This window comes from Monopterus albus, unplaced genomic scaffold (genome assembly GCF_001952655.1).
Source record: "Monopterus albus unplaced genomic scaffold, M_albus_1.0 scaffold69.1, whole genome shotgun sequence".
Lineage (NCBI taxonomy): Eukaryota > Metazoa > Chordata > Actinopteri > Synbranchiformes > Synbranchidae > Monopterus > Monopterus albus.
The window spans coordinates 2,149,903-2,173,756 of NW_018127949.1; the positions used below are offsets into that span (position 1 = coordinate 2,149,903).

The following is a 23,854-nucleotide window of genomic DNA, read 5'->3' on the forward strand; positions in this document are numbered from 1 at the left end:
CCAGAGTGCTCAGGACCTCAGACTGGGCCGAAGGTTCACCTTCCAACAAGACAATGACCCTAAGCACACAGCTAAAATAACGGAGTGGCTTCACAACAACTCCGTGACTGTTCTTGAATGGCCCAGCCAGAGCCCTGACTTAAACCCAATTGAGCATCTCTGGAGAGACCTGAAAATGGCTGTCCACCAACGTTTACCATCCAACCTTACAGAACTGGAGAGGATCTGCAAGGAGGAATGGCAGAGGATCCCCAAATGCAGGTGTGAACTTGTTGCATCATTCCCAAAAAGACTCATGGCTGTATTAGCTCAAAAGGGTGCTTCTACTAAATACTGAGCAAAGGGTCTGAATACTTATGACCATGTGATATTTCAGTTTTTCTTTTTTAATAAATCTGCAAAAATGTCAAAAATTCTGTGTTTTTCTGTCAATATGGGGTGCTGTGTGTACATTAATGAGGAAAAAAATGAACTTAAATGATTTTAGCATATGGCTGCAATATAAAGAGTGAAAAATTTAAGGGGGTCTGAATACTTTCCGTACCCACTGTAGTTTTAAATGGTTCAGCATTTCCATTCCACTGACTGCATTTACATCTTTCACCCAGAGGATGGCACCCACTGCTCGTTCTAGGTGGAGACAAAAAAAATAAAATAAAACGGGGGTCAAGAAAAGCAGACACAAATAAATAGGATGTGATGAAGACCTTTACATTAAAAACCTGGTTATTGTATGAGCAGACTGTCATATTCAGTAAGAGATACAACTCTGTTTGTTTGCACTGCTATTTTAGGGCATTATCCCACAACCATGCAGTAGGAACCTCATCTTATCAGTGAGCATAGGACAGGAGGGGAAGGTGTCTTTGAGCTGCCCTGCCCACATTCCAGCATGGACACATGGGATGGCCTTGTCAGTAACCAGAGAGCTGAGGAAGCAGCAGGACATCTCTGATGTCTATATTCAGGATAAACTCTGCTAGGTGGTCAATTTATCTGACTTTTGGCAGATGCAGGGTGAAATATATTCAGTGCCAGTGCCTATTGATTTATTTAGTATCAAAGTATAAGTTGGGTACATGTTAGAACTATTTTATTTTATAACTCAGATGAAAATAGACAAGATAATTACAAAATCTAGAGCTCTTCAATGTGATTATCTTTCACTGACTTTTGGTATAATAACCCTTTTATATAAAAGTATGCATATCAGCCCCTTGTATGTTTACATAAGAGCTGAAACAGAGTAACTTCCTTGATTCTTTCATTTTGACTCTTCCTTTTTAGGCAATGGGCTGCTGCCTTGCAGCCCCTCTTGGGACTCTGTGGGAATTCCTTAGTTGGTTTACTTGGCTGTTGGCTTTTCTGTCCTCAAATGTTGTTATTTCAGGTTGTGAGGGTGAGGCGAAGAAAGAATTTTCTTTTAAAACTGCTTTGCTGACTTGGTCTACTCTTGAAAAAATTTTGTCCTGGGGTTGTAGACAGTTGTGCATGCTGTTAGTGTTGTCTGTAATAAGCAGCAAATGAATTCACTTTTTTATGTGGAACGGTTACACCACAAGATAGTGTTGCAATGCCTCCCTGATACTTGTATATATTTTCAAAAAGAACTAGCAATAATACCTGAAGAGTAGATAACAAAAATAGGCCTGAAAGGACATTTCATTATTATCATTTATGGGCCTATGTGGAGTTTGACTTTTATTAGGGATATCTCGTTCTATTCTGTTAGACCAGATTGCAGACCTCCCTAAAAACTATCAGTCACGGCTCCAATTCCTTTGCTGGAGGTGCCAAAAGAGCTTGTCTTGACTGCGTACTCCTCACAACAGCAGACACATATTTCCCTTTTTAGGGCATGACTAACTATTGCGTAATTTAGGGAGCACTTCGATCTTTAGCAAACTCACCCGTTTGGAATCGACAGGGACCGAACCAGAGCGACAGCCCGATCGACCAATCAGACGCCAGGGAAATAGCTTTCTCACATCGCTGATTGGACAGAGGGTAGACAGCCTTCGTTGACCCAAAGGTTGCTCGCGCCTACTCTCTAGCTGGGAGTTCTTCATGTTCGCGGCCTTAGTTGTAGTCTACATACTGGAGAGTGAGACTCCACCTGGAAAAAAAAGCTACAGGGGTTGTTTTAGGCGTTTGTAGCAGGAGTTTGGGAGAAAACTGCCTTGGGTGGTAAGAAATTATTTGCTTTTCTCTTGGATAGCGATATAAAGTTTTCGCCATGCCGGTTTTTCACACGAAGACGATAGAAAGTATCCTGGAGCCGGTGGCTCAGCAAATATCCCATCTGGTGATAATGCACGAAGAAGGTGAAGTTGATGGAAAAGCTATTCCAGATCTGTCGGCGCCGGTTGCTGCGGTGCAAGCGGCGGTCAGCAACCTTGTTCGGGTGAGTAACTTTCTTCCATTTGTAAAATCCTACGTGGTAAAGTCTGCCTGAACGCGGTAGGTGTTGTAGACCGTATGTCGCCCTTCGCCCAACACCATTCTCAACGAAAGTTGAAGCACTTCCCAAGACTAAAATGTAGCTGTCTAGTCTTATGCGTTTAATGCCAGAAAGGAATTACGCATGCAGTTGAAGTTCATCGAAGTTGGTTTGGGGCAGTGACGCCCTTTTCCCCTTGAAAATATACCCTACCTCCTCTGTAGTCGACTGCCATGTCTTGACGTAGGCACCGCTGCTAGCCAGGTGCTGGAGCAGACTACAGATTTACTTCTTCGTTTGACCCAGTTCACTCCACAGATCAACTGCACTAACTAACTGCCTCTGAACATTTATGTGAAAATGAGTATGAATGAACCTCAAATACAGGAGTTTAGATTTGATCAATCTCACTTCACTAACATTAGTTTATAGTAGGTGGGACTTTTTTTTTTGCACAGCAAAACTTCCAAACAGCTCTAGTTATGAAGGCTACTGCTGCAAGAGACCGTTGGAAAAACGATGGAACACTGATGCAAAGTAATAAATATTATATGTCAGCTGTCAGTGCTCTGCCAATGTGAGGAAATAAATTGAAATACGAACAGGAAGCACTGTCAAACCAAGGCTGCACATGCCTTCACATGTCAACATGATTTTTCTGCATGTGGATCTCATGTTGTACTGCATTTTGTTATTTGATTTGGAATCAGAACTATATTTTTCTGTTCTTAATTAGGTCACATACATTATTAAGAGTTGTGATCCTATTATATTTAGATGGGTCACACATTTGGAAAACTGCAATAGCAGAAACTTGTAGTGTGTATGAAGTACTGTCTACTACTGTAGTAAGCTTTGTCTGTAGAACTTTTCCAGATTTGACTTGCTAGCATCAAAAATTGGTTAGATGTTTTGAGGAAACCCATAATATGAATTAAAAGGAACCTAAACTAATCACTTGTATTTTTACCCATAGCCTAGAACTACAAGATTTTTGAGAATACTTGCCACGGTAGAGATACAGTTCTATAGTTTTAACTTGCTCTTAATGCAGGTGCTTGTATATTACCATGTCTGGTTGGTATCCATGACATTTTTCTATCCACATAGAGCAATTAAAAAGTCTTTCCAGCTATTAATTGTGTATTTGAAGACTGTCTTTCTGAAACATTAAATTACTGCCCTCTTTGCCAGGTCATTTTTGAAAAAATATGTTAATTTCAGCTTCACCTGGTTTTAAATAAAGGATAATCATCATCTTGACCAGCTGTAGCTGTAATTTGATGTATTTTTAGAATAAAAAAAAAACCCATCATCACCACATTGGTGTTCATCAGAACTGCATTGCAACTATCATTTCCTTAAATTTGAGCCTAAAGCACCAATACATAGAAAGTTTCTTAGAAAGGAAACAATGAGGAACTGTGAGATACTGCAGCATTTAAGGAAAAGAGGAGATAAGAGCTATATAAGGCACTCTTGGTTCCTGTGTGTTACTCCCTCTGTCATCCTGGTCAGAGACACTCAGTCTCAGGCAGTTGTTGGGTGATAAATTTGGGCACTTGCCTTGGCCTCTCCTGTCAGCAAAGGAATGCTTAGTGTAGAAGCTTTGTTTACCATTGCCTGCAATTTATGCACGAGGTTTTATGGTCCAAAACTATTTCAGGTCATTTCACTTCATTCTTTGCCTTTGTTTTTGCTTAATATTCAGTCTCAGACTATAGTGTGTGTGATCCTTGTATGTTTACACCCACCAGACTTCCTCAGAGGGGCATTAAGGAAATTGTGGTGTTTATTTTTGAAGTTATATGTTGACCGAATTCCTTCACTGCAGTGATATCAAGGTTTTGTGAAGATACTTTAATATCTAAACTGTTCATAAACATTGTCATAAACTATTTTAGTTCCATGTAGTAAAACTTTGGACCTGAACCTATGGAAGTAATTTCTTACCTAATTATATTTTTGTAATAACTGCAAACAATCACTACAGATGAATGTGCTATAATTATGATGATGGATGATGTGATGTCAAATCTCCTATTTTAGATAATGCACATTTAAATAGAGCAACATGCTGCTGATTACGAATACAGAGTTTGTCAGGATGTCCTGTCACATCAATAGTTCCTATGCAGCCTCAACTAACCAGGCTCTCTGGACATTCTGAGTTGTGAGCAGATGTTTCCAGCAGTGCCATGAATGCTAGGCTTGTAATCATTGCCAGTTGCTGTAGCAACACTACAATATAGACTGCGTTATGAGTTCATGGAAGTTAAGAATCAGATGTAATTTCTTCTGGCTTTAGTCTCACCAGTCCTGTGAGTCATACATGGCAAAGCTCAAGTGAGGAAAAAGAACCTGTTTGACTTTAATTTGAGACTTTTCTGTTATTGATGGTAATTGGATGATTTTAGGAAACAGGAATGCTTTTTCCAAGATCACTTACAGTCTAGGTGTTGCCATTTTTGTCCACTCATGGCTCATTGTTTTCATAATCTCGATTTGTGAGTTCTCAGTTTTTGCACCTATTATAAGTCACTCAGTTTACCATAACCTGTTAAAGTAAATCTCTGCCTGGGAAGTAAATTAGTTTTGAGGAAATGCCTTTCTCCAGACATTCTCAGGATGGGACTGTGTCACATAAAAGCTATTTACCTCACTCTGTGTCGCCCAGAAAACCACATGTTTCCCAGCCTTTCCTCTTCATGGGTACTGGTCAAAATCTCTTGAGCCAGAAGCTTAAGCACAGTTTATCAAGATTTTGGATGACTTAAAATCTGACTACTCTGATGGCTGCATCAGGTTGCTTGCCATTGCCAGACAAAGAAATAGCAGATGAGCTTTCAGGACTTTCTTGAACTATCTGAGGAGTGCACTGACTGATTCTAGTATTTTAAATGTAGCATGATCACAAACCATTGTGAGTCAAATGTGTTCAGTCTAATGAAGACCCTTCACTGGTACTCAGAATCCTTGGCTTCAGGGTTTTCTGATTGACACAATGAGCCAGACCTCAATTCAAGATGTGAAGAAAAGCAGGAATTTGTCCAATGTCAGCTGAGCTGATCCTTTGAATGAGCAACTTTCTTGAAATGTTGTTAGATTATCAATTAACATCTGTAAATAAATAAATATCTGTTGTGATTAAATGGTTCTTTGATAAGTGGGAGAGATTACTGGCCCTCTTGATTTCAGGCCTGCTGTACTTCCTTATTTTTCTAGCTCCTTTTTAGGTGTTGGATAATGAAAAGTGATACAGGGCCCCGGAGCAGATAGTCATAAGTGTTTTGACTTCCTGTGTACACAAATCACAAGGCTCATATCAGTTGCAGAGATGCTTCTAGTACTAAGCGGTTGTGTAATTGTTTGCATGTAAAAAATATCTTCTGCAATGGTGGTGAGGTTACAAAATACCACTGTGTTTTATGCAACAATGCCAAAAAATGTAGTTATTAGAATTTGGGCTCAGCAGTAGTACTACATGACTTATGAACTGCTTGAACAGTATGACTGAATTCATTTCAGTTGTTCTGGAGGCCACAACCACAGCACACTCTGATGTGTTCAACTTTCTTGAACTTTGAGATGAGTACATGAAATACTCAGCTGTCATTAGATCTGCATTTGATGTTGTCTTGAATAGTCATTTAAATTGCTTACTTTAACAGATGGGGAAACAAAGTGCTTAAATGCATACAAAGAAAATGTTTCCTATTACCTGGTACTCCAGCTTCCTGCATTTGGTCAAGGGAAATCTTTTCACACTACTCACTGTTTGTTTTTTGTTTTTTTTTCTCCATTCTGGCAGTGGTACAAAATGACTACAGTGTTTGAATAGTTTCCAATTAAAAGAGATAATCTAGTCTTTGCAGAAATGCACTGTGTTATAGATTTATACTGCATCTGTAGACTATTTTCAGGAATTTGATGACTAATTGTCAGGCTGGGAGGGTGTAGAGGACTGTTGAATGAAAAGGAGATGCAGGAAGTTAAGCCACGAAGACCCAACAGCTGTTGGCCCCACTCAGGAACAGGAGTGCGAGCCAGTGAAGAGAAACCCCTCTTCCTCTTTCTCAGCAGTCAGAGCTGCATACCATGGAAGGTGAACTAGAGATGTCACTTTTTCCAAAAAGAAATCAAGTACAAATTAATGAGAAGTAAAACTTATTTAGTGGAAATGAATCGGAATGCAGCCATGTAGTCTTACACCCAACTAGAAAGTAGGAGTGATGTTCATTTTATTTGTAGCGACTCTGCTGCCTCACCTGGATGACATGCTGTTGGGCGACTTCTCAGATTTATGTTTTATGAAGCTGACAAACAGTCTTATATCTAGGGCTTGAAGGAGAATAATAAAAGTGCCAGTACTCTAAACCAGCACCCTGGAGAGCTTGCACCTCCAGCATGTTGGGACCCGAGTCATGTGCACAAATTAGTACTCTGAAAGTATGAATGACTAATAATTTATGTGCATGACTTACCAAAAATTATCCTGCATACTTTCTGTGCTCTGTACAGATATTCCATTTATAGACTGAGGATTTAAATGATGCAAGAAAAAATCCAGGTTATTATCCAGATCTGAACTCGACCACATCGTTCACCACATAGCAACTGCATATTTTTGTCTCCTCTCATGGCTTCTTTGAGCAGGAAACTGGCCATTGTTTCCCAACACTGGACTTATAATAGCTCGATTGTGTTTTGACACTCACTAGAAGTGGCAGTACGTAGTAATAACTGGTTTTATGCAGTTAGTCTGAAATCATGTTGGCATTCTCTACCGGTGACTAGTTTCCTTCATTTTGCATTATCAAAGTTAACAACAAGTGCCTAGTTTAATTATCTATGACAAGCCTTCTATTGACTCATTGTTTTTTAAGAGCAGTCACACTGATGAGTACCACTGCCTAGTAACACTGTGTGAACTGCTATGCTCCTGCAACATGGAGTAAGATTGATAGTTGTTATATATTCTCTCTGCCAGCAGGGCCTGTTTTGCCATGGCCAAGAATTCCTTATGATTTGTGACTTTCATCACCTTGTAAACCCAGCGTGTTGCTACTTCCTGGACCAGATTAATAAATTATGTTTGACACCACTTGACAGATGCATGATAAAGGAACTGACCTTCAGTGTAGCCTGAGTCATTATTTGTCAAAAGCCATTTGATATCTCATTACTTGCTGGATCTGAGACTATTGATCAAGGGTAGCTAATGGGTAGGCATGCTATATCAGCAATTTGTGTGTGTGTGTGTGTGTGTGTGTGTGTGTGTGTGTGTGTGTGTGTCATATCAGATCCCAGTGCAAAGTCACTTACACTTGGAATCGGTGTCCAAGTTGCACTTTGAGAAGCTATACTTCTATGCAGAATGTACATATAGTTTATTTGTAGGACATTGCTAAGGGCAGTAGTGGCATCGCTTGCCAGAATTTTGCCATCATAGATCTTTGTGATCACCACAACAAATGCAGCACTGTGCTAAAACTAGCCAACATGTGAAAGGCAGGCTGTCTTGGCAGCCTTAAGGCTTTCAAAGTGCCCTTTCTTCTCCCAACAGAGCGACGGGTTGTCAACAAAGCCGAGTCTGTGCTAAAGGAACAGCCACTTTATCAAGCTACTTCACAACACAGGGTTTCCACACAGTGCTCTTGGATGGTAAAAGGAGTGCCAGTGTTTCCACTCCAGACACAAATGGTAAATGACAGTCAGCCAGTAGCGTGGTATGTGGCAGCTTGGAAGAAGATGACGCGCTGAATTCATGAAAGGTTGGATGTGGACAGCTTAAAGAGATTTGCTACAACCTATTTAAGGCATGAAATATTTCTGTTGTGGTTTGTCTCATCTCTGATTAATAATGAACTGAAACTTGACACCCACATGTCGTCATCATCAAGCAAAAGCAAATGCCAAAAATACATTCTATTCAATAACAGAAGAGTATTTTACAGTTTTGATGATTGTTTGAGGTAAAGTCATTTATCATTCAACAACAGCAAATATTAGCTATTTTCACATTCTCTAATATCATAATTCTTAAGTTTTTTATACCATTGTTTGTTGGATATCTTTGTGTTTGGGCTCTTGGTCAGAGAAAACATGCAATTTTAAGATGTCATCATGGGGTCTACAGCAACAGATGGACATTTTCAGAACTTTCTAAGATGATGTAAACTACCCATTTAAGCCAAAAGTACCTAACAGATGATTCAATAATTAAAAAGAAATCAAGCTGCAGTTCTGATGTCAAGCCTTGATCAGTGTTGGAATTTGGTCCAAAACCATGACAGCGGCTCAAAATAGAGATGAAAGCCAGGCATCACAAACTGCTTGACAACAACTGTTACAAACTTGGGTTACAGTTCTATTTTTGTAGCAAATTCTTTGGATCACTGTTTGGACTGTTTTTGAACTTCAGACAGCAAGAAGAGGCTTTGACCAGAGGAGTGAAAGGAAGATGGCAACGGCTTATTAAATACAGAACCAAGATGTTCTTGTCTGCTTGGTTTTAGCCCCTTCTGTGTGATGCTGTGGAGAATCTGACTTGGTGCTTGTTAAAAGTAGCTTGCTTACAGCATTTGGCACCTAGGTTGTAGTTTTAGTTAGGTCATGTCAAAACTTGATTTTGTGTGTATTAGGGAGCAGCTCTAACTTACATAGCCTCCTGTACTGCCATGTTAACAATTGCATATCACTTTTATACCACGGACAATAGAAAATAAATCAGAATCTGTGTTTTAAAAGTTTGTTGGTAGTCAAACTAGCTCATGACTGAATTATAATCAGAAGAGGAAGTGTGAAGCAATGTTGTTTCTCTATGCTTGATTGATTTAGATCTGTATGAGTTGTAACTGCCCCTACTAAACCAACAAAAAAAGTATTTTGTGTGGCAGCGTTATGACATTTTTGTCAGCAGACAGTTCTGTGATGAAGCAATCAAAGCAATAAGACTTAAAAAATTTTTGTGTATTAGAGATGATTAAAAGTCTGATTCATCTATGTGTTCAGCCAGCATTATCATCAATAACATAAACATAGCTAAAGTGCTGTCACCTGTCTGGGCTGGGCAATTCGTTATGATATGCAGCACCTGATTAAGATGAAACAAAAAGAATGACAGTTACATGTACTCCATTAATTAACTCGTGCTGTGTCTTATTGATTGTACCTGGCCTTTTTTTTCTTTGAAATGTCTTGTTCTATTAAATCATAGTTGATTGATGTTTACTCTGTGTTTTCCAGGTGGGGAAGGAGACTGTACAAACCACTGAAGACCAGATTATGAAAAGGGACATGCAACCAGCTTTTATCAAGTATGTCCTATAAGCTCAGTTTGCACACCTCAACTTCATATAGTGACAAACCTGTCAAATGGATTTAGATGAAGTAATTGTCCCTCTCCAGTATGTGGAACCCACTAGCCTCTCTTTGGCTCTTTTTTTCTCTGTTTATCTGTTGCAGTAACTGCTGGTTGTGCCCAAGCAAAGGTCAGACATGGCATGTTAAGTGCCTCAGTGTCTTGCCCTGGTGAAACATGAATACATTATTGCCCAGGGAGGAAGTCCGTTACCCTGAAGGCTGCAAACACATACATGTCCTCATAGATGAGTCACTGTCTGCTGCTGCTTTTCATTTATGTTGAAACATGAAACGCAACCACAAAGAAAGTTTATGTATTGATGTTGGGAGAGAAAGACACATGCAGTACATGTTCATTCACGGTATTTATTTCCCTGCCTGTCCCCAGATCAGCCAAACCATTATCTTATGCTCGTATGATTCCTGTCCATATCAGTCTTTGACTAATTGTTACTATATGGGAGACCACACACACACGTGAGAGGTCACATTGTCACTCTGTTGTCATCCATCAGCACATGTACTGAAATACATCTCCTTCACCAAATATAGTCTGTGGGGGTCTAGTTAATGCATGGTGTTTGTTGCTAGTGCACGTTGAAGGACACTGCTGGCTGGCTCTTCCATGACACCCCCCATATTAGCCTTGATGTCATGCACATACATTAGCCCTTATGCTTCAGGAGATGTGATCCTTTTAGAAGAATGGAAACTAAGCTACTCTTGTTTGGCCCCTTTGCAATGCCTAAAAATGTGGATAATAGCAATAATGTTACCGTCTGACGGCAGCAACATTTGGCCTGTAGGTAAAACTTTTAAGCTGTTACACTGTCAGAACTAGAATATGTGTCAATCATTGTTCTATGCAGGCTTGTTCCCAGTTTCCCTGTGCAAAATGGCTGTTACGATACTATGCTTGTGGCATGTATGATGCTAAATCACACTGAGCCTGCAGCTTCTGCTGTAGTTAAATTAGGCTGATGTCAGCTCCACCTCATGAAGTACAGATCACATCCTGTGAGATAAGTCAGTCAGGCCAGATTTTATTTATGTGCCTCACAGTCACAAGTTTCCCTCACTGGACTTCTCATTTATATTATGTTTAATCTGCTCCCACTTTGCTCTCCTCATATCCTGCTCACTTAGAGAAAATGAAAAAAAATGAAATGGTTTTTGCAGCAGTATTTGCTTAAAATGTGTTGAGAAGCATGAACGAAGACTAAACAGTCATGTTGAGACAGCAGCTACTGAATGTTTAGGCTAGTGGTGTTCCCAAGCTTCCGCCTGTTTTTGCTGCAGGCAGTATGCTGTTTCCATGTGTGGTGTCCATCTGGCTTCCGACGGGCTTTGTGTCATTAGCATAGCTTGTTTTCAGGATTTTTTTTTTTTTGTTGCTGGTCTTCAAATCCGTTGTCTTCTGTATTCCACAGAGTGGAGAATGCATGCACTAAGCTGGTGCAGGCTGCCTCCATGCTGAAAGCTGATCCATACTCTGTTCCTGCTCGGGACTACCTCATCGATGGTTCCCGGGGCATCCTTTCTGGGACCTCTGACCTACTTCTGACCTTCGATGAGGCCGAGGTATTCATTCATTCATTCTTAATTTTATTTGGAAAAACTAACTAGGAGAAGCCTGTTTGCTAAACATGGAGGTCAGAGTGCAGATAGTGATACAGGAATGATGTATTTATCCAGTGGCACTGTTAGATATATCAGTGGACGAACTGGTTTTTCTGCCTCTTGTGCTTTTGAGTTATCCCAGTGCGTTAATAAAACATTAGAGCAAAATGGTGTGTGCTTACATGTGCTCTGATTTGTCCCCATCTCTCCTCCCACTTGTAGTGGTCACATGTTTACAGATGATTTCTCACATGAAAATGTGCTTTGGTAATTATAAACACAATAAAAGTAAAAAATAGCAAAAGGCAGTATTTTTAATAAGCTAATAAATAAAGTGCAACCTGATGCAAAAATGAAAGGCCAGGAATCGCAGCTTCTGCATAAAAGTCAGATGCACCATCAAGGGAGTCAAATATGAGCTAAACATGGCAAATAAAATATACAGCCTGACCATGCAGAGACGAACTGCATTGCACTAAATTTCAGCATTACATATTTTTACATGGGATATTGTATATTTGAATTTAAGTTAAGCTCCTTCAAGCTGGTCTTTGACACTTGAGCATGGTAGAGGCCTGCTATCACAAGTACAGTATCCAATCCTACTTTCTTCTTGGGTGCTATAATATTTATGAAGAAGTCAGGGAGGTAGGTAGATAAATTTAGCAGACATACCTTTGGAATTCTCTCCATATTTTTTTCACAAACACTTCTTAAATCTTTAAACAGGTAGGAGTATCTCTCTGTCTATCCATCTGGCCTGTCCTTCTTATTCTCTCAGGGGATAGAGAGTAATAATAAAAAAGTTGCAGGTCAGCTCTGAGCACACACCAGGCATCCCAGCACTGTCTGCAGCAGTCAGCAAGACTCAGCAGGAGTCATCAGTCATTGATGTCGTCATGTTTCCCAGTTCAGCTTAATGACATGATGGAGCCAGTGGGGTCTAGCAGTCCAAATAAAGCTGGAATGTCAGTAGGCAGCATTTTCAGAGTGCAGTTAGAAGGAATGTGAAAGGGGCGGGGGCTGTGTTTGCATAATCACTTTCTCTGGGATGCCAACATTGTTTTTGAATTATCTTATGTTGTTGTTTTATGCCAACATTATCATAGGTTCGCAAAATAATCCGAGTGTGCAAAGGCATCCTGGAGTACCTGACAGTGGCAGAGGTGGTGGAGTCAATGGAGGACTTGATCACATACACAAAGAACCTGGGACCAGGTCAGTCAGCTGATACAGTTACAGGATTACATGCTTTAGATTCTTTATGTAATTTACATGATGTCTGAAATTATCATCGGGAATTTGTGAAAATGTTACATTTTAGAGGTACAGGATTCCTAATTCACAGCCAGCATATTTTGTAATCTTTTCTCCTGATAAAGATTATATATCCATCATAATATAACGAGTAATTCCAGCTATTACATGAACATGTTAGAGTAAGAGGTACTGTTTTACCTTCCAAAATGTCTGAAGTACCATTATTTAAAATTTCACTGAACATACAATATGTTATTTGACTAAATGTACTTGGTTCCTCTACACCGCTGGTTTGTTGTATTAAGGAATGACGAAGATGGCGAAGATGATAGATGAGCGACAGCAGGAGCTAACACACCAGGAGCACCGTGTGATGCTGGTCAACTCCATGAATACAGTAAAAGAGCTGCTGCCCATTCTGATCTCAGGTAACCACACGCTCCATATTCCATGTGTCACTTTCACTTTGCTCCCAATTTTTTCAATAAAACAAAAAAAAAAAAAACAGACTTGGGCATCGGTATTATTGAGTGGCAATACTGAATTATTTATTTCAGGCATCAAAATCTTTGTGACGACCAAGACATCTGGCAGCCAAGGTGTGGAGGAGGCCTTGAAGAACCGGAACTTTACTTTTCAGAAGATGAGCGCCGAGATAAATGAGATCATCAGAGTGCTGCAGCTTACATCTTGGGATGAAGATGCCTGGGCCAACAAGGTATGTACAGTAAAAGACATGCTTTTACCTCAGTTTGTCTGTGGCCATCACTGTCACATGAAAACATTTTTATTATAAATATATACGAATAAAAAGAGAGCTACTAACAGAAATAGTTTGTTCCACTGCTCTCACACGCTCCCTTTGGCAAAATGATTAATGATGAGATTATTTCCATTCTCAAATATGTTTTTGTTTGTTTTTTGTTTTACCCAAAGGCTTCCACATTGTTTAATTGGGATGATTTTATTTAAGAATTTACAGATGTGATTGATGCTTCTTGTTTCATTTTAAGATTACATAGGTTAGGAATTAAAGTAGGCTTGCTTTAACTTGCTCTGCGTCTCTGTGTAGCTGATTTACCTTTGGGGTTATTTTATGTTTTTCTGCTCTGCACATTCTGCTTATTTCCTGTCCTGGCACTCTCCAAGTGGTTCTGTCCTGCTCCACCTTTTGGTTTGTTGACACTTTTTGTTGGTCTCAGTTGTTATGTCCAGTTAAACATCTGTATTTATGTCGTTCTTCCTTTTTTTTTTTTCTTTTTAACCATTTCTTTCTCCCTTGACTCCCTGTAGAAGGTAAGCCTGACCTCTCTCTTGCCCCTTGGTTGTACAGCAGCATGTCTGACAGATGTGTGTGCTGTCTTGTGCATTGTGGTGCCACTTTGTGCTTTTCAGTAACAGGACTGAGGTTAAACTGTTGGCTATCTATTAATAGGGTAAATTAGCAGTTGGAGTAATGTGCTGCAATTGGAATGGTGTTTATTGAAACTGTTAAGTGAGTTCAATTGCTGAAATGTTGATCTATGCATTACAGTTTTTTTTTTGATTTATTTTGCTTGATAACATGAGATTTTATCAACATCTGAGTGCCCTCCTCCTGTGTAATTTAAACCTCATTATGTGCACGTCCTCAACCTGTCTGGTTACCGATTGACCGGACTGGTTCAGTATTGATTCAAGTATCATTATTTAGAGTGTTAGTTTTTCTCTGCCAGGATGGTCTGGTTTCTCCTGAACTCTTTGCATTTAACAGCCATAGAAGGAGGACACATCTGAAAATCTGATATGGAGTTCTGCTGTATGAATGGCACATTTTTTTGTTCTAACAGACTTTTGTCTAATGTGTTCACAAATTTTATTTCTATGAACACTGAATATGCCCTCTCACATTACATGATCCCTATTGCTAAAGTCTTGAAATGCATGGCTGATTTTTGAGTGATACCACTCTGTGTTTAATTATAGGCTGTAATGAATACATGTGTGTGTTTGATAGGATTACAAGGTTTAAGAGTCCTTAATAAGTCCATCTTACACTTTACTGGCTTTTTCACTCACACATACTCAGGTGGTTACTCACAGACAAAGCAGCTGCTCAGGCTTGAACAGTAAACTAATACACCCACACGGCGCTGGTGACAGCACCTCATATCTTCTACTTCCTGTTTTCCCTTCGCCTGTGTAGCTCATTTGCTCCACCCTACCTTTATGCAGACAAACATGCTTGCTCTTTTTTATAATGGCAATGCATTTATATTTCTAGCAGCTCAGTCATAGTGTATGAGGAACATTTGTAGAATAAGAAGTGGTTTGTTCTTCTTTGGCTGTATTTGCTCTGAAATTCTTGCTGGGCTCTGTGATGTAGATTCAGGCTGCATTATGAGGAACTTGTGTTTTTTTGAATTTCTATTATTATTCCACAAAAAACAAGCTCACTTAACCACTCATCGATATGTGCAGGGCTTCTGCTTTGCTCCACCTCCTACAGGACTCTGTTTTGTTTTGAAGACCTTGCCAATGAGTGGCGTCATTGTCGGGTCAGCTGCTGTTGGACAGACTGTTGTATTTCCATCCAATCTGATTGAGATACACTGGAAAGTCATTTGGTTTTTATAACATCATGCTCAATATTGATGATGGAAAAGAATCATGGAAACAGCATGTGCTACATGGTTGTGCCTGACAGATTTTAGTGACACTGCACATGGACTTTGCTGTATGTTTCTTTTACTGCAGTAACCATACAGTGGGTGTGATAATGGCAATAACAAGAGTCTGCAGCTTTTCCTGATCATATAACTCACACAGGAAAAACCGTGAATGATGAAAAATACAGTCCAAGCTCAGTTTTCTTGGGGTCATGACTTTATGTGACATCATATGTTGAAATTAACCTGAAATTCTAGTATGTCTAATAATCATGTAATCATTTGTGGAGAGAACGTGTACGTATGCTGTACATGCAGTTGGCATGATGAAGGATATCGACTTCTTTGTTAGGTTTCTTTGGTTTCATTGATTTCCCTTAAGTTATTCATTTATTCTGTCTTTCAACCTAAAGGACACAGAGGCCATGCGGAGGGCTTTGGGCCTTATCAACTCAAAGATGGCTCAAGCTAAGAACTGGCTGAGGGATCCAAATGCCCAACCAGGTAGTAAAGATACTCACCCATGTCCCTTTATCTTACTTTATTCTTCTTGCTACTTATCACATCGTCACACTTTTAATCTAGTTGTGCAAAGTGACATTGTGTAACTTCCTTTTGCTTCTAGGGGACGCAGGTGAGCAGGCCGTCCGACAAATCCTTGATGAAGCTGGGAAAGTCAGTGAACTGTGTGCTGGCAAGGAGCGTCGCGATATCCTGGGCACAGCCAAGACCATAGGCCAGATGACTGACCAGGTGTCTGAGATGAGAGCCAGGTACAGTATACATCATTAAAGACATTGTTTCTGTCTGTGTCACATCTACAGCAAGATAATACCTCTCATATTATACACCGTCCATAACTCCTTTATAACATAGTAATGTAAATTTTCATTTTATATTATTATTGGAGTTAGTTGATAAATGATTCTGTCAGGCAGTAGTTTCTTGTGATCCTTAAAGATAGTGTAAAGCATTAAGTATATTGTAGGGTTTGTTGTGAGTGGAAGTGATGTCCCTCTGATATGAATCTGATTGTCACTGACTCATGCTAGATTAAAAGCAGCTGTCTGCTATTAATCCATAATCTTCTGTAACCCCTGGTGGTGTTACTCCTCTGAAAACTGAAGGATGCCTCTGAGCCATCACTGAAAATAGAGTCTTACATTTTGGAAGTGTTATTCTTAAACAAGAGGACCATGAGGCTTAAGCTCTGCAGGAAACAATCATGTAGATCAGAGGACAAGCGACAAAAGTGTGCAGGCATAGCATGTTTTAGTTTATGGTATTCATTTGTTTTCTTTGTCCACGACAGAGGTCAGGGGCCGTCCCCAGCCGCCATGCAGAAGGCCCAGCAGGTTTCCCATGGGCTTGATGTGCTAACGGGCAAGGTGGAAAATGCTGCTCGCAAGTTGGAGGCCATGACTAACTCCAAGCAGGCCATCGCCAAAGGGATTGATACAGCACAGGTGTGTCACTATCCTTCATATATAAGTGTTTGTCTTGCCAAACATGGACTCAAGTATCTCGGTACAAATTTATGATGCTGTTTTCAGTGCCTTTTGTGTTCTCCTGCAGAACTGGCTGGCAGATCCTAATGGCGGCCCAGAGGGAGAGGAGAACATCAAGGCTCTGCTCGCTGAGACAAAAAAGATTGCAGACATGTGCGAGGATCCCAAAGAAAGAGATGACATATTGCGCTCTATGGGAGAGATTGCAGCCATGACTGCCAAGCTGTCTGATCTTAGAAGACAGTAAGTTACTGATTGTCTGAAATATGAGACAGTTTTATGCTGAGTTTATTTATTTATTTTTTAGTACAAGGCTGAGTTTGATTAGCCCCTGACTCCCTAACCCTTTTAGTGTGTTCAGATTTGATTACAGTATTCAGATGTTTTTATTAAATCTGTCAAGTACTTTAATGAGCCAAGGGTTACTATTTACCACTGTTGCTAGGAAAATATTGGTGTTTGTTTTTACATATGCTGGAAAATATTCATTTTACAACATTTTCAGTTGAGCTACTTCAGATGTGTCCTAAACTGGTAATGCAAATGTGCTCTCAGTTAAACTGACTGATTGTAGCTAACCATTTACAGATATCAGTTCATCCATATCTTTATCATAAACACAAATTCAGACCTTGTTTTTTAAAATTCCTTCTAGGGGTAAAGGTGACACTCCTGAGGCCAGAGCTTTGGCTAAGCAAATTGCTACAGCTCTGCAAAACCTGCAGTCCAAGACCAACAAAGCTGTGGCCAACAGTAGACCTGCAAAGGCAGCTGTTCACTTAGAAGGAAAGATTGAGCAGGCGCAGCGCTGGATTGACAATCCTACCGTGGATGACAGTGGTGTCGGTGAGTCCAGCTCCTATCCTCCCCTACTTCCTTCTCTCTCTCTTTCTTTCACACTACTTCACATTCCTTCCACTGCTCCTGTGGCTAAATTTCAGACCAGACACTTTGTGTACATGTTGGTTTATACTGCACTTGACATTCCACAATACTTTCCAAACACTGTTGTGTTAATCTTTGGTTTTGGCCCGTCTCCTGGACATAAAACCTAGACATTGTCATACATGTTTATGTTGCTGGAGGCTGGTTGGTCTAAGAATGATTGGTGCCACAACATAATGGAGGAAACACTTGCTTCAAAGACGCAACATAAAATAATACAGAAGGAGCTTTGATGTCTTTTCTGTGGTGCTGATACAAGCAGCCAGTAAAATAAACCCAACAACCATTTAATAGGTAGCATGATAACAGTTATTCGATATTCACTGGAAATTATTTGAAGATAATGGACCCATGTGCACACAGTTACTTGTTCTGATTTTACAAACAGAATCTACAGTCAGTGCATGACAGTGCATGGGAATTTCCCCATTGTGGGATCAATAAAGTCCTACCTAAATTTGTTAGTGTTGATGTACCCCAAGGTAATATTAGATATTAATTAGCAGTTAACTAACAGACTGCTGTTTTTTGTGAGTATGTGTATATATTTGTTTGTGTGTCCAGGCCAAGCAGCCATCCGTGGGATGGTGGCAGAGGGCCGCAGGCTGGCCAACGCTCTGCCAGGCCCATACAGGCAGGAGCTGCTGGGTAAATGTGAGCAGGTGGAACAGCTCATGGCCCAGCTGGCCGACCTGGCTGTCTGTGGCAAAGGGGACTCTCCGCAGGCACGTGCTGTGACCCAGCAGCTCCAGGAGGCCTTGAAAGTAAGACGGCTCACACTCAACTGTCCCATTCCTGTTTCGACCCATAGCTTCACAGAGAGAGAGAGAGAGACACAGAGATAGACAAACAGCCCCCTCTGCTGGTTACCAGTGGTGGCAAATGTACAGTGCTCTGAAGTACAAGTAGTACTACCACAGGGAGAAAAATACTTCAGCACAGGTAAAACAGTAAAATGTACAAGTGTATAGCAGTAAACTATACTCAAGTGTAAGTTTTGAATTATTAACACAATAATTCATGCAATGTGCAGTAGAAAAATGCCGTTTTTGTATTTTGAAAGTTGCTATATTTGAAATAATGAAACAATAAAACTGAGAAATAACAGAATGAGCTAAAATTTCTGGGTTTTTACACTTTCAGATGAGATAAATGATAACATGACAGGGTGAGAATCTTCTCTAAAATATAGTAATCAGTAATAATCATTAGTTTCAGCCATAACCTTATTCTAAAATGTATTATATGAAAGGGTACTGAAGGTTAATAAGAACACATTTGTATTAGTAATCTCAGTGTGCCGCCTTGAATGTGCTGATTGGTTGCAACATCTGTTTCTACTCACCTCAGGACCTGAAAGGGACGATGCAAGAGGCGATGACTCAGGAGGTGTCTGACATCTTCAGTGACACCACCACCCCCATCAAGTTACTGGCAGTGGCTGCTACCGCCCCTTTGAACGCCCCCAACAGGGATGAGGTCAGTAGTGAAGTCACTCTGCTCCTCACTGTGATCTCACTTAACAGCGGTGTTGTATTTATTGGCAGGGTGTTGTATTTTTTCTAACAAGCCTTTTGGATAAGTGTTTTATTTGATTATGTGTAGGTCTTTGACGAAAGGGCTGCCAACTTCGAGAACCATGCCAATAAGCTTGGCACTACAGCAGAGAAGGCCGCTGCTGTCGGCACTGCCAATAAGAGCACAGTGGAGGGAATCCAGGCTGCTGTCAAGTCAACAAGAGACATAACACCACAAGTATGTCACCATTTAGTGTTTATATCTGTTTCTGTTTCTGTTTGTCCTCCACCCTGCATCATGAGTCACAGAGCTTAACTGTTTGTTTTTTTTAAATTCTGTAGCCAAGCATTTAGCAGTTGTCATGGAACTGACACTTATGGCTGGGATCGTTTTTAGGTGGTATCTGCTGCTCGCATTCTGCTGAGAAATCCTGGCAACCAGGCAGCGTATGAACATTTTGAGACCATGAAGAATCAGTGGATTGACAATGTGGAGAAAATGACAGGTGAAATGCCATAGACATAAAGTCCCTGATGGCAGGTGAGGGTATTTCACTCCTCCTAGTCTAGCATATTAACATATTACTGGTGTTTAGGTTTGGTGGACGAGGCCATCGATACCAAATCTTTGCTAGATGCCTCAGAGGAGGCCATCAAGAAGGACCTGGATAAGTGCCGTGTGGCCATGGCCAACCAACAGCCTCAGATGCTGGTTGCCGGTGCCACTAGCATCGCCCGCAGAGCCAACCGTATCCTATTGGTGGCGAAACGAGAGGTGGAGAACTCTGAGGATCCCAAATTTAGGGAGGTAGTGAAGGCTGCATCTGATGAACTGAGCAAGACCATTTCTCCCATGGTGATGGGCGCTAAAGCTGTGGCTGGAAATATCCAGGATCCAAGTAGGTTAATGTTTCTCACAGATTTTAAGATTATGTTTTATATGCATGTGGAACATTTTGATCAGTGGTGATTTGTTTGTTTTGATCACCAGGTCTTCAGAAGGGCTTCCTGGACTCGGGTTATAAGATTCTTGGTGCTGTAGCAAGGGTCAGGGAGGCCTTCCAGCCACAGGAGCCAGATTTTCCACCGCCTCCTCCTGAAATGGATCAGCTTAATGTAAATCCTCAGATTTAAAAAAAAAATACAGTATATGTTTTTTTGGTATTTTTCCCTTTGATTTAATAGTTAGTTGTCAAGACAGAATAAGCTTTCAGAATCAAACTGTAGTTGGGGTACATGAAACCTCAACGAAATATTGAAGCTATTTTGGTTTAGTGTTTCAAATGGTTCCAGACCATCGTTACTTTTCATTTGTCCTTATAGCTTAATGATGAGGCAGCACCACCCAAGCCTCCTCTTCCAGAGGGCGAGGTTCCTCCCCCCAGGCCTCCTCCTCCAGAGGAGAAAGATGAGGAGTTCCCTGAGCAGAAGGCTGGTGATATGGTTAATGAGCCCATTATGGTGGCTGCCAAGCAACTCCATGATGAAGCCCGCAAATGGTCCAGCAAAGTAAGTTAGCACAGTAAACATGGGAATGGACTTTTACTTTGAAATCCTATTCTTTCACACTGATTTTCTTCCTGTTATATTTCATAGGGTAATGACATTATTGGTGCAGCCAAACGCATGGCCTTGCTCATGGCTGAGATGTCGCGCCTGGTGCGTGGAGGCAGCGGAAACAAGCGAGCCCTCATCCAGTGCGCCAAGGACATTGCTAAGGCTTCTGATGAAGTTACACTACTGGCTAAGGAGGTGGCCAAGCAGTGTACTGACAAGCGTATCCGAACCAACCTGCTTCAGGTATGTTTGGTTATATTTAGGTCAAACAGTGGCTTTTCTCTCTGGAAAGACTGTACTTTCTTATTCTGGTTTCAAACATTTAACCTCACCTGGCTTTCCGATCTTGTCTCAGGTATGTGAGCGTATTCCCACCATCAGCACTCAGCTCAAAATCCTGTCCACAGTCAAGGCCACCATGTTGGGTCGTACCAACATCAGCGAAGAGGAATCAGAGCAGGTAAGCAGTCTTTCTTAGGAGTGTGTCAGATCACACTTTTCTAAAGTAGCTGTTGAAATGAGATTTATCACTGTATCTCTTCTAATTTATTATCTGCTAGGCTACTGAGATGCTGGTCCACAACGCTCAGAACCTGATGCAGTCTGTGAAGGAGACAGTCAGGGAGGCTGAGGCAGCTTCCATTAAGATCCGGACAGATGCAGGTTTCACCCTCCACTGGGTTAGGAAGACCCCGTGGTACCAGTAAGAGAAGAGGGCACTGTTCCTCTGCTTCCACCTGCTGAGGTCCAGCTGTCCAGGAGAACACTGAATGGACACATGTATGCTTTACCACAGCTATGATATCGGTGCCTATTACCCAGATATGGGCAAAGTTTCTCTATTAGTCCCATGTCCTGTCTAACAGTTGCTGGTCTGGTAGAATGTAAAAAAAAAAGGGACTATCAGTGTGAATTATGGGTTAGAATCTTACTGGGAATGTTTTTTTCCCCCTAAAGTGTGTAAAAATGTGTTTTAAAGCTTATTTTGACATATCCCAGGAATATATATATTTTGATTAGAGTTTGGATTTCATATAATTTAAGGTTCATTGTGTTTGTCTTGACAGAAATCACATTAAGTTGAATTTAAATAAGATTTTCTCAACATTTGTATGTCTTTGTACTGATAATTATCATTCAGTCACCTTTGCTAGGTTAAGCCACATGAACTTGTGGAGTTGTTACAAGTACAATATGGGCCTACATTCAGCACACACTAAATATATTCAGTGGTTTTGTCTGTTTACACAGCTCTGTATTATAACAAGTGAAAGACAAACACTGTTCCTTTTTTTTACATATTGTAGTGCAGTTGTAACTATCTTTATTTTCTTCAGTGTTCTGCCAAAGAAATTCTGCCTTGATCTTTGAAAGTACAGTTGTAAGCAATGCATATCTGAGTTTAAGGACTAGTTTAATCAATTAAACAAATAACTACAATGTCATCCTGCAACAAGTAAAGATAAAAACTTGTAAAATGTAATAAAGAGGCCTTAGGTACACTTTGAAGCCAAATAGCCAAAAATAATTGCTTTGGTTTTTACAGCAAACTAACAAAACCTATTCTTTCAAGAGGCTGCTGTATCTCTAAACACTGCACACAGTATATGTCTTGTGTTTTTGTTGTGCACAGTACTTTTTTTGTGATATACGAATTGCACACTTCTAGGTCGTCAAGGAAATGAGCAGAATTCAGAGATGAAGCACAGGTTATGATTAAACACAAGTGGCCATTTTTTCTGGCAACCATAGCTAATATTTTAAAATGTCTGAAGACCATTGATATGAATTCCTCCTAAGTAGCTCATACTAACTGATGTGCCTTGTGAAAGAAACTTAAGTGAAACACTTTTCATTTTAGATGTCTTGTCATTTGTACATGTATCAAGGTGATTTGTTATAAACACTTGTTTTACATATTACCATTAAGTTACACCCAAATAGTGATGTCGGATTATGCTCTGCAATCCATCATATCGAAATTATGCAACTTAGTTGGAGTCTACCACATTTTGCTAAGGTGTGTTTCACAATTTTGTAATAATAGCACTTGGAGGGTGTGTTTGATCTATAATTTCTTTCGTTCTTATATGTGCTTATCAAGGTTTGTACTGTAAGGAAGTTGACTCCTGACTCTACCTGTGAAAATATTTGATGTAAGCAGAGTACTCTCTATATTAAACAGTGTATGTAACATAATTTTAAATTGTTCACTATCTCTGACTTCTTATTGACTGCTACAACACAGATCAGCGTACAGATACTGTACAGATGTCTCAGCTGGCTTGGTTTGTTTTGAGCTTTGCCTGCTCTGTGCTTTCTCTGGATAAATGGATTTGACTCATTGCATAGTCAAAACATTTGAATGTTGCTGAGGTTACATAAAACATGAATGCATGCAGGCACTGAGGCAAAGAGGTTGTTGTGGGCACTGTGTTCTTTGCACATCTTGTACAACATGTCCTGTCACTGTCAAGTAGGTCTATACATAAAAGAACAGTTTACACAGCACATGACAGCTTCATTATATTTTTCTTAGGGACCCAGGAACCAACCAGCACTCCTCCCGTGGAAGTTTACTTACTCCCAGGTCTACTGCAGGTTAGTTTGTGTGTCTGTCATCACACCATGAATATAGGGCCTTTGAGGACCTTGGGGTCCTGGAGCATAAGTGGTATGAGGTCAGTGGTGCATAAACTAAGCTGAGGTCTAAATCTCTAGTTTAGGTGTTATATTGATGCAACCATATCCAGTACATAATGTAAAATGATAGGAACTCTACACAGTGTCCTCTAAATAGGGCTACGTAGTGTTTGAAACGGGCAGATGTTTAACTTTATAAAAAGCGAGATAATTATGCTTCTTTCTCATCTTTATGTGAGCCAAATGCACACTGACTCCACCAGGAGAAAGTAACTAGTTAACATTTCCTGGCATAATCATTAATTTGGTTGCATGCTGCAGACCAGTTGTTCATCATCATCATCTGTGTGA

At 40.3% G+C, this 23,854-nt stretch overlaps 3 protein-coding genes across 3 annotated transcripts in view; 2 read left to right on the plus strand and 1 right to left on the minus strand.

Moving 5' to 3' along the window:
• Nucleotides 1-2,995, minus strand: part of LOC109962908 (C1q-related factor-like) — a 12,315-nt gene extending 9,320 nt beyond the window's left edge. The window contains exon 1 of the mRNA XM_020605047.1: nt 2,654-2,995. Coding sequence (XP_020460703.1) covers nt 2,654-2,675 — 22 coding nt within the window. The 5' untranslated portion in view covers nt 2,676-2,995. The remainder of the gene's footprint in view (nt 1-2,653) is intronic.
• On the plus strand, nt 2,057-23,066 carry LOC109962907 (vinculin). Its single transcript, XM_020605045.1, has 21 exons — nt 2,057-2,404; nt 9,689-9,759; nt 11,236-11,386; nt 12,535-12,643; nt 12,991-13,113; nt 13,243-13,403; nt 15,747-15,837; nt 15,959-16,106; nt 16,646-16,799; nt 16,909-17,084; nt 17,497-17,687; nt 18,351-18,550; nt 19,137-19,265; nt 19,392-19,541; nt 19,701-19,809; nt 19,900-20,202; nt 20,295-20,419; nt 20,627-20,812; nt 20,900-21,103; nt 21,216-21,320; nt 21,421-23,066. The coding sequence occupies exons 1-21, from the start codon at nt 2,237-2,239 to the stop codon at nt 21,565-21,567; spliced, it is 3,201 nt and encodes a 1,066-aa protein (XP_020460701.1). The 5' UTR covers nt 2,057-2,236; the 3' UTR covers nt 21,568-23,066.
• A 396-nt stretch (nt 23,067-23,462) lies between these two features.
• adkb (adenosine kinase b) overlaps nt 23,463-23,854 on the plus strand; it is a 113,618-nt gene continuing 113,226 nt past the window's right edge. The window contains exon 1 of the mRNA XM_020605269.1: nt 23,463-23,541. Coding sequence (XP_020460925.1) covers nt 23,489-23,541 — 53 coding nt within the window. The 5' untranslated portion in view covers nt 23,463-23,488. The remainder of the gene's footprint in view (nt 23,542-23,854) is intronic.

What these genes read in the sequence shown, in the direction of transcription:
- LOC109962907 (XM_020605045.1), top strand. Translation starts at nt 2,237, where the DNA reads ATGCCGGTTTTTCACACGAAGACGATAGAAAGTATCCTGGAGCCGGTG. An exon ending in CGTGGATGACAGTGGTGTCG is followed by an intron (nt 17,688 to 18,350) that starts GTGAGTCCAGCT and finishes TTGTGTGTCCAG; the next exon opens with GCCAAGCAGCCATCCGTGGG. An exon ending in ACGCCCCCAACAGGGATGAG is followed by an intron (nt 19,266 to 19,391) that starts GTCAGTAGTGAA and finishes GATTATGTGTAG; the next exon opens with GTCTTTGACGAAAGGGCTGC.